Source organism: Momordica charantia (genome assembly GCF_013281855.1).
Source record: "Momordica charantia cultivar OHB3-1 chromosome 8 unlocalized genomic scaffold, Mcharantia_2.0 BLBB01000008.1, whole genome shotgun sequence".
NCBI lineage: Eukaryota > Viridiplantae > Streptophyta > Magnoliopsida > Cucurbitales > Cucurbitaceae > Momordica > Momordica charantia.
In genome coordinates, this window is record NW_028275166.1 from 11,890,213 (window position 1) to 11,899,580 (window position 9,368).

General features: G+C 33.4%; 2 protein-coding genes across 2 annotated transcripts; both read right to left on the reverse strand.

Annotated features, from left to right (window-relative positions):
• Positions 1 to 1,338: 1,338 nt before the first annotated feature.
• On the reverse strand, positions 1,339 to 2,058 carry LOC148209520 (uncharacterized). The gene has a single exon (XM_088126901.1). The coding sequence runs from the start codon at positions 2,056 to 2,058 to the stop codon at positions 1,339 to 1,341; it is 720 nt and encodes a 239-aa protein (XP_087983027.1).
• A 4,949-nt stretch (positions 2,059 to 7,007) lies between these two features.
• On the reverse strand, positions 7,008 to 8,964 carry LOC111018373 (bidirectional sugar transporter SWEET4). The gene is made up of 6 exons (XM_022294426.2): positions 8,922 to 8,964; positions 8,778 to 8,814; positions 8,470 to 8,686; positions 7,781 to 7,942; positions 7,562 to 7,681; positions 7,008 to 7,154 (listed from the first exon to the last, which is right to left on the reverse strand). Exons 1-6 carry the CDS (start codon positions 8,962 to 8,964, stop codon positions 7,008 to 7,010), a joined length of 726 nt encoding a protein of 241 aa, XP_022150118.1.
• Positions 8,965 to 9,368: the final 404 nt, after the last annotated feature.

The window sequence follows — 9,368 nt, forward strand, 5'->3', positions numbered from 1 at the left end:
GAAGAGGTAACAATTCATAATACAATGGCTGAATATCCTGTAGATGCCGTCCATGAAACGGCAAGCAATAGACTCACCGGTCAGTCAGAAGCTGATAGATTGCAAGCCATGGTCCAATCGGCTGGGACCAATGATGTTAAGGAGGGTGACGTATTCGACTCGAAGAAGGAACTAGTTATGAAAATGCATTTACTTGCATTGCGGAAGAACTTTCAGTTTTGAGTGAAGAAGTCTACGCCGGAACTATACTTGTTGCGATGCGTCTATCCTACTTGCACGTGGCGACTTAGAGCCACTAAGATTAGAGATTGCAACCTGTTTAAGATAAAGAAATATATCGCAGTCCATTCTAAGTGCAATGGTGCCCTTATGTAACAGGATCATCGCCAGACGAAGAGTTGGGTGGTCGGTCATCTAGTACAATCAAAGTTTACTGATGTTTCTCGCACGTACAGGCCGAAAGACATCATCCAAGATATTCGTGAGGAGTACGGTGTAAATATGAGTTACGACAAGGCCTGGCGTTCGAGCGAAGAAGCACTCCGACTTATCAGAGGGGATCCAGCTTCATCGTACGGGCTACTACCCGCTTATGGGGAAGCCGTGAAAATCATGAACCCAGGTACTATATTTGAATTGGAGTTGGATGATAGCAAGTACTTCAAATATGTCTTCATGGCCATGGGTCAATCAATTAGAGGTTTTATGTGTTGCATTCGACCAGTTTTGGTTATTGACGGGGAACACCTTAAAGGGAAGTACGGAGGTGTATTACTATCTACTTCTGCTGTTGATGTGAATAACCAAATATACCCAGTTGCATTTGCAATAGTCGGGAGTGAGACCGTCGCATCATGGATATGGTTTATGACTCAACTGAAGAGTGTTATCGACACCGTTCAGAACTTGGTCTTCATTTTTTATCGACATGCTAGCATTTGTAAAGCGATTGATGAGGTATTTCCTACTGCATTTCATTGCTTTTGTATACATCATCTAAAGATGAACTTGCTGGCCAAATTTAAAACTTCCGCGTTGGAGGCATTATTTTTTAAGGCTGCGAAGGCATTTCGTGAGTCATATTTCAATGAGAACTGGGTCCAACTGTGCACACACCCAGGAGTTAGGGAATATATGGAAGCTATAGGAAAGGAACGATGGGCTCGCTGCTTTCAGACGAAACTAAGATACTCACAAATGACCAATGCTACTCGTCATTTAGCCTCAATGCTACTCGAGTCGACAAGGTTGATATTGTCTCGTATGCCCAAACCTGCAGTCACGTCAAGTTAGACCCTACAGTATTTCACATGTACATAACTACATAATAAATTACATTTAAATTTCACTGACCTGAAAAGCGTATGGAAACCCATACAAGCTATACGTCTCAACATGGCTGGAGTCCATAGCGACCTTCTGTTTGTACGCCTCGACCTTGTCCTTCAGAGCGTTCTTCAAGCTCCAGAGAGTTCTTTCAAAGATCATTGAACTCCAGTCATAATTACAGAAAACTTCCCACCGATCCACAATCCCAAGGAGGCTCGTGTCCATTTTCTGCTTCCTTTCCTTGCCCATCATGGCAAGCTCTATGAAGTACACTATAGCAACATTCACAGCGTCCTCATCATTTTCGAATGTGTGTTCTAAAAAAATTTTCTCCAACTCCGAACACTTCACACTCGCCTTGTCTTCAAAATACAGAATCCTAAGTCTTCGGTTACGAACATCCTCATCTACCCTATTCATGGTGTGTCTAAGACCGGTTATTAGGTCGAACTCCCGCTTCCCAAAAGAGACCATATTCCCGAATAGGTTAAAACTAATGAGGTCCTCTCTAGGTTCCTCCACCTCTCTAAGCAACAGGTGATGGAGCAACGGACCGTTAAATACGACGTTCATCCCTAAAATCGGACCAAAACATGTTCGACTAAACATGTCTAACTGAGAGGGAGTTAACCTAGCCTTAAGACGAGAAGAGGTTTTCCCTACGTGAGCGAGGTTTGACAACACGGCCGGAAACCAGTCGTCTCGGTTGATCTTAAGTGTCATACTCATGTCTCATGTAACAAAACAAAACAAAATTGGTTAAATATGTTGTCGATTCCATATCGGGCTTCTTCCAACTTAGAAACGGACCGGGTTGAAGCCTGGGATGGAATCCAGAAAGGAAATCCCAGAAGGATGGACTTTCTGGAATCCATCTCGGGCCTCATCCCGGTTCGAAACGGATCGGGAATGGACTTTCTGGATTCCATCTTGGGACTCATCCCGGTTCGAAATGAACCGAGATGTGTCCCGAGATGGAATCCAGAAAGACTTTCTGGGTTCCATCTCGGGACACATCCCGGTTCGAAATGGACCGAGACGAGGCCCGAGATGGAAGATGGAATCCGAAAAGACTTTCTGGATACCATCTCAGTCTTGTCCCGGTCCATTTCGAACCGATATGAGTCCCGAGATGGAACCCAGAAAGTCCATTCCAGATGGATGACCTTTCTGGATTCCATCTCGGCCATCATCCCGGTCCGAAACAGACCGAGACGAGATGGAACCCTTCAGCAAAAAAAAAAGGGTTATGGTTTCATCTCGGTCCTAAACCCACCAGGCTTAAAGCCGAGATGGAACCCTTCAACAAAAAAAAATTAATGGAAGCAACACGCAAAAAACCTTGGCTACTTCAGATAGAGCCGAAGGTTGAAGTCTTTCACACCCACGCAAAGAACGAAGGAAAAAAAAGTAGAAAATCATTCACACTTGAAAGAAAAATTACCTCGATTAGGGAAGGGGGAAAGCTCTGATAGAGACGAAGCGAGGGAGACGAGAAGAGAAACGACGGAGATGAAGCGAGAAGTGAGGGAGATAGTGAGATGAAGACTAGGATGGACAACGAGATAGTGAATGAGGGAGGGGAAGGATCGAGACAGGGAGGGAAAGGAGGGAAAGGCTGGGTTTGATTTCTTTTTTAAAATTGAGGGTAACTTGGTAATTTTACCAAGCAAAATAAGGGGAAATGTCAGAAAACTGAAGTAGAGGGGTCATGAATAAGTAAATATCAAAAGGGGTCAAAAATCCAAAATGATTATTGGAAGGGGTCAAAAATCCCAAAAACCCACAATATGTCCATTTGCATATGGGTGTGATCAAGATGGTTGATTAGCTTTTATCAAAAAAAAAAAAAAAGATGGTTGATTATCCTTTTAGAGGGAGAAGTTAACCTTCGCGATGTGACTGTTCACTGAAACAATAAGTCTATTACGGTGTGATTACGAACCATTTATAAAATGAAAGAAAACGAAATATTGGTCATACAAGGTTTTTTTTCTTTCCCAGAATGTCTAATTGTTTTTTCTTTTATTAGTGAAACTCTCATTTCTTGTTTTTTTTTCCTCTTGAAATAGGATAAGCACTCCCCATTGAGTAAAAGGAGGGTTTGCTACAATGATTCGGACGGTTGGTGGCCTCCTCTTCGAGAATTTCGTTCTTCGCGAGGAAACATTAAAACAAATCAAAATGAAGATTTACGAATCCATAAACTTTTTTTAGTCGATGAAGAGGTAGAGTATAAAATTAATATGTCTCTCGCATGGATAGTTTTTATAAAATACTTTTTGTACCGTGCTATTTGGATATTTGACGAAGATCTTTCAATTAATATATAAGATTTAGTGTTACTATACAGGAGATATGATTCATATGCTCTTTCTTTCTGAAATTGTTTTTAAGAGAGTTGATATAACTATATAAAAAAAAGGAAAGGATAAAGAATACATATCTCTTGATTTCAGTTTGATGACCAATAATTTATTTATTGTGATCATATTCTGAGTGGTCTTGATTGTCATTTTCCTTATCTGGACTATATTAGAAAATTTTATGTGAAAAAGTTTTATTTTGAATTTAAGTTGACTTCTACGAGACTTTTTTATTATTTTTTACTTTTAAACGATAGCAGTAGATTAGACAATTTTAGTTTCAAAATTTTAAAATAAAGATATTATTAAAAAGTTTTGAAGTATAATAAAAATATTTTTTTTTGAAAATAAACAGGTTCGCAAAAAAAAAAGATTTAAAAAATATAAGTTCTATTTTTTTTTTTTCAAAAACTAAATATTTGAAGAAAATTTGAAAACACGATTTGAAATTTGTGTAGCAACTAAAAAAATTGTTTAATGTAGCTAAAATATATTCTAAGTGGAATATTTTTCAATTTTCAATATTTTTTGAAATAATAATAAGCATATTCTTCTTTTCTTTTTTTTTCGAAAGCTAAAGGTTTAGCTCATTTTTAGAAAATAGATTCCACAAAATCTCTTGAATTAAAAAAAATATATATCCACATAAGTATCATTAAATTTAATAGTTATTCCTTGATTCACATTTTTCTTTTCTTAAATTTCTATTTTTTTTTCTGTAAATTATGTAGTATGTCTCTTTTTAAAGTCAAGATAATCTAAATTTTAGTATTAACCATGAAAATGGAAAATTTTCTTCCAAAAAGAATGGTTGATGAAATATATTTGCTTCATTTTTAAATTTTCTTCAGAATCAAACTATAAACTTAAATTTTAGTCATCTAATATGTTATTTATCATTTATATTTATTTTATTACTTTTTTTAATTCATGTCAAATATTTGTTTAAAAAAACTAATGTCATATATTTAATAATTAAGCATCAACAAAAGATACAATAATTTAAATTTAAAATTTATCATAAAAAATATATTTGAAAATTTTAAATTAACGTGCAAGGCACGTGAATCTAACTAGTAAAATTAAAAAACGATCCCCACCTTATTAGTTCCTCGATCGGAAATTTTTTTAGATATAAATTAGTTCTTTTGGCACAATTTTATTGTCATGTCAACCTACAATCAAATATTTAATTGTAGGGATTTGTAACATGTAAAATTAAAAATAGAAGTACATAACTGAAACTTTTCAAAGTATTTTTTTTCCCTTGTATAACCAAACTTTTCAAAAGTTAATTTAGGGACTAGAATAGATACAAATCCAAAATGGAAAGAATTTATTATTTATCTTTTTTGTGGAGAAGCATCTCCGCGTAATTGGTATGCTAATAGAAGGAAAATGATAATTAAAAAAGAAAAAAAAAAGTGCTATAGCCCATATACTATTATATAATGTAAACTAAAAAGCCTAAATCCTAAAGATAATAGGGCAAGGTCCCAAATCCTAAAAAGCCTCATATTTTTTCAATAATATATGGTACATATAATATTATATAATGTGTTATCTATTTACTTTATACTTATAAATGTAATTTATAATATAAAATAATGCATTTTCATACCTTTTGTCCTGAAAATACAAACTAATAATATATATAATTATTTTGAAAAAAAAATTTCACGTAAATATAAATTTTTTTAGAAAACACATAATTATTTAACATTTCTTACCAGCACTACTAACACTTAAATTTGTTACCTGTGTTGTTTTCTCGTGATTAACACCTTTCAGATTTTGTTAAAAAGTAACCAAATCATTAATATAACCCCTCACCGTTATACTAAATTTAACTTAATTCCCTCTGTCTCAGTTAAGTTAGAGTAGAAACTAAAGATTCAAAGTTTATTATTTGATATAATCAAAGTTCAAGTTTTTTCGCTCCATTTCTTTTACTTTTTAAAAAATGCATTTCATATTGTTCTGATACGTTAATATTTGAGATTTGTTTAGGTTTACTTAGTTGTATCAATATAGAATATTAATGTTCATATAAGAAAATATGAATATGGATATGAAAAGCTTAAGAAAAAATAAAATATAAAAACTGATTGAATCTAAAATGGTGCTATAAAAATAGATGAATCTCGAAAAGATGTTATCGACAATTTTTTAGCAGAACTAAAAGTACTAAAAATGATAAAATAAGAGAATAAATGATAGGTACACAAATCAAATTGATGAAATAAAAATAGTATATGGTTGAAAATGAAGCATGTAATCAAACAAACTTTAATCGGAAAAAAAAAAATAGTAGATCATATTTAGGCCACGCTTTCAAAAATTTGTCTAAGATCACATATCTTGAGCCGCCCCTGAATGAGAGAGAGATTTGTATTTGATGGACAAAATGTAAGAAATTTAGATGGGTGGAGAAAATAATTGTAAGGGCTAATTGTAAGACAAATAAATAAAGTTTTTTTTTTTTAGAGATAAAATTATTTTGAGAAAAGTAAAATTTGTAAAAGTGAGATAGATAATTTTAAAAAAATAAAATTGAAGTTATCCTTTGTTATTGTAGGAATTACATGAAAAATAAATAGGATAATTCATAAAATTCTCAAAATATTAAAGGTTTAAAATGACTAATCTTGGTTCCAATTATTTATATATATAATAGTAATTGAAAAAAAAAAAAAAAGTGGCAACTCACGCATATAGAACCGTTCATAATTTCAGACAGAGATAGAGAGGGTGCAAATTGGATGTGCATGTCAAAAGAATAAAATAACCAAATCATAAATCAATTCTTCATAAAACCAACCAAATCAAACTATTCCTCAAAAATTAAAAAAAAATGAACAAAAAAATCTCTAGATCTTCTATCTCAAGAGACTACGAAGAATTATGAAAAAGAACATGTTCAAAACTACGACCAAAATTATCAAAATTCTGCTGCAGCTGCACTACTCTAGCCGCCCTAACCTTCCAAAACCTGTCATAAATCAACTACAAATGAAGTTCGATAATCATTTTGTCTTCAAATTTCTAAATAAAAATCATTTTAAAAAACGAAACATTTATCGAAACAACTTTAAAATTAAATTATTGAATGGGCAATATACGAATCACATTGTAGCTATTACTTAAATCATCATATGCTTTTTAAAGAATCAATAATTATGCATAATTGATCATGTCAACCTTACTCTTAAAATTGATACTAAAATGAGAAATATAATTTATGGCATGAATTATATTCACTCAAATCAAAACAAAGAAACTAAAAAATGGCATTAATTTTGTGCACTCACTTTAGCCTCGACTTGCTGTTTGTGCAGTGGAGAGCTGAACTTCACTAGCTTTTGATTCAACATCTTCTTCTTTTGGTCCGCACATTGAGTAATATGCGTATAGAAGAAGTTGAAGGGAACCTGAAATTGCTCCCAGCCCATTGCTAACCTACAATTTTCATCAAAAATAAATTACACTTCCAAATTACATAAAAAATTTTAACTTGTAATTGAAAACAATGTGTCTCATATCTAATTAAACAGTCACCGATTCTCCTCGAAAGAGATTTTGCTAGTGAAAAAAACTAGTCCAGATACATTAGGAAGAGATTCACTGATTAATACTCAGGGATACATGCCGAAGTTTGGCAGAAAAAATGTATCATAATTAAGAGGGCTAAAAATGCAACATTTGATATAACACCGATGGGAGATAGTAGAGGTAAAATAGTCTTCCTCACAATATTCATACTATATGACTAGTGATGAGAGAAATGAAGCAAAAAAGTTTTGTCTGTCATTCAGAGATTCAAATATCACACCCAAGGGAAGAAAAATGAAATACATAACACATACCAAGACATAGATATCAAACTTGATGAGAGCATAAGCCGTCCAAACGCAACCATTGAGGAAGTTCGCCAATGAAAGAGTAAATGGCATATACTTAACACTTTTCGTCTTTATCACTTTTGTCTGATGATGAGAAATAGATTTTTGAAAATTTTATCAATATATACAAGAATAATAACATGATACAATATAAAACTAGAATATCATAGGATATTTTCTTACCATGATGGTCAGAGGGGAAGCATACATTATAATGTTGAATACATCACAAACTATTCCAACCACCATTGATCTATCCTTCGTTCCATGGAAAAGAAACAGCGTTGCCAGAGCAAGGATAGCCACAAATATAACTTCACACACCAGAAAAATACCCACTTTTTTCTGAAATAAACACAAAAGAAAAATCCACATCCTGTGAGAAATTGAGAGAGCTTTCTAAAATAATATAAAGAAAAAAAAAACAAACAAGATTTAGAACATATTGGTTGATGTATGATTTAGTTCTTACTAAATCAATCCTATGTTTCAAAACATCTTTGAATATATAATACAATCCATAAAGAGTTCTTAATGTAGAATTTAACACTTGCATTTAACAAATAAAGTTGATTCTGCTAAAATGATTGAACCACTAAATACACTACATCAAAGATCTATTAGATAGTAATTTCTTTTAATACAATTTTGAAACATTGTAGCAGAAAATTAATTCCAATTATACCTTCGTTGAGAAACATTACTTACCAATTACATTTAACAAATAAAATGGAATAATACTTAACTCAACACCTTTCCATCAAATCAGAGAGTATTTTTCTTGAAAATAATTTGTCACAAAATTAAACCCAAAAGAAACAATACTCATCTCCACACCGATCGAGCTAGTAGCGATGGAAGTTTGAACTCACCCGTCCTTTGGGACTGGCGTAAAAGCAAAATACGGCCAAATAAATGAGCTCGAGAACGAGGCCGACGCCATTAATGGTGACAATCAAAGTGCTATCGGGATGAACAAAAGGCATTCCATAGAATATCCAACACATACAATTCAGCACTGTTGCGATGTACGGATCTGGCTTGAACTCCTCCACGGACTTGCTCTTAAAGATTTTGAGAAACGTGGGTCTACACATTGAATAAATTCCCATTTCAATTCATATAAACTAATTAACAGTGGTGGTGTGTTTGTTTGAAGAGGAAGAAGAGAGGGGCTTACAGTGGCGAGAGGAACAAGCCGAAGGAGATGACATTTCCTGAAGAACAAAATCAATGAAACGAGACTGATTGATTAATCTGGAATCGATCTGCAGAAAGAGGGGAAAACAGAGAAAAAAGTGAAATGAATGGATGAATTTTTTACCGACGATTCCGACGATATTACGAGCTTGAGTGGCGGTCAACATTTTTGAGGGATTTTGGAGCAGAGATGAACAGAGTGAGTGAGAGTGGGAGTGGAGAATTGTGTGAGAGTTTTTATTTTGATTTTGTGACGGTTGAGAGTTTTAAGCAGACGAATTTTTGACTGCCAAATTTTCAGAATCTGTTTTCGAAATCAGGATTTTATTCTTTCTCTCTCTGCAACTGAATTTTCTCTCTCTCTCAACTCCCATTTTTCACTGAATTTTCGTGCATGGATTTTATGATGGTTACGAATTGGGATTCTTTCTACTATAATTACGTATCATATCATTTTATCCTTTTATCTTTTTTTTCTCTCTTTTTATTTTGGTATTCGTACTTTTGTGATTTGTTCCCTTTACAATTTCGTCCTTTCTAATCTTAAAACGTAACTAATTTGGTCTTTATC

Bases quoted from the DNA above. Each gene is read 5' to 3' on its own strand.
- LOC148209520 (XM_088126901.1), bottom strand. From the start codon at position 2,058: ATGAGTATGACACTTAAGATCAACCGAGACGACTGGTTTCCGGCCGTG.
- LOC111018373 (XM_022294426.2), bottom strand. From the start codon at position 8,964: ATGTTGACCGCCACTCAAGCTCGTAATATCGTCGGAATCGTCG. The intron at 8,815-8,921 runs GTAAAAAATTCA...TTTGTTCTTCAG, and splicing joins TAATATCGTCGGAATCGTCG to GAAATGTCATCTCCTTCGGC. The intron at 7,682-7,780 runs GTAAGAAAATAT...TCTCATCATCAG, and splicing joins CTTCCCCTCTGACCATCATG to ACAAAAGTGATAAAGACGAA.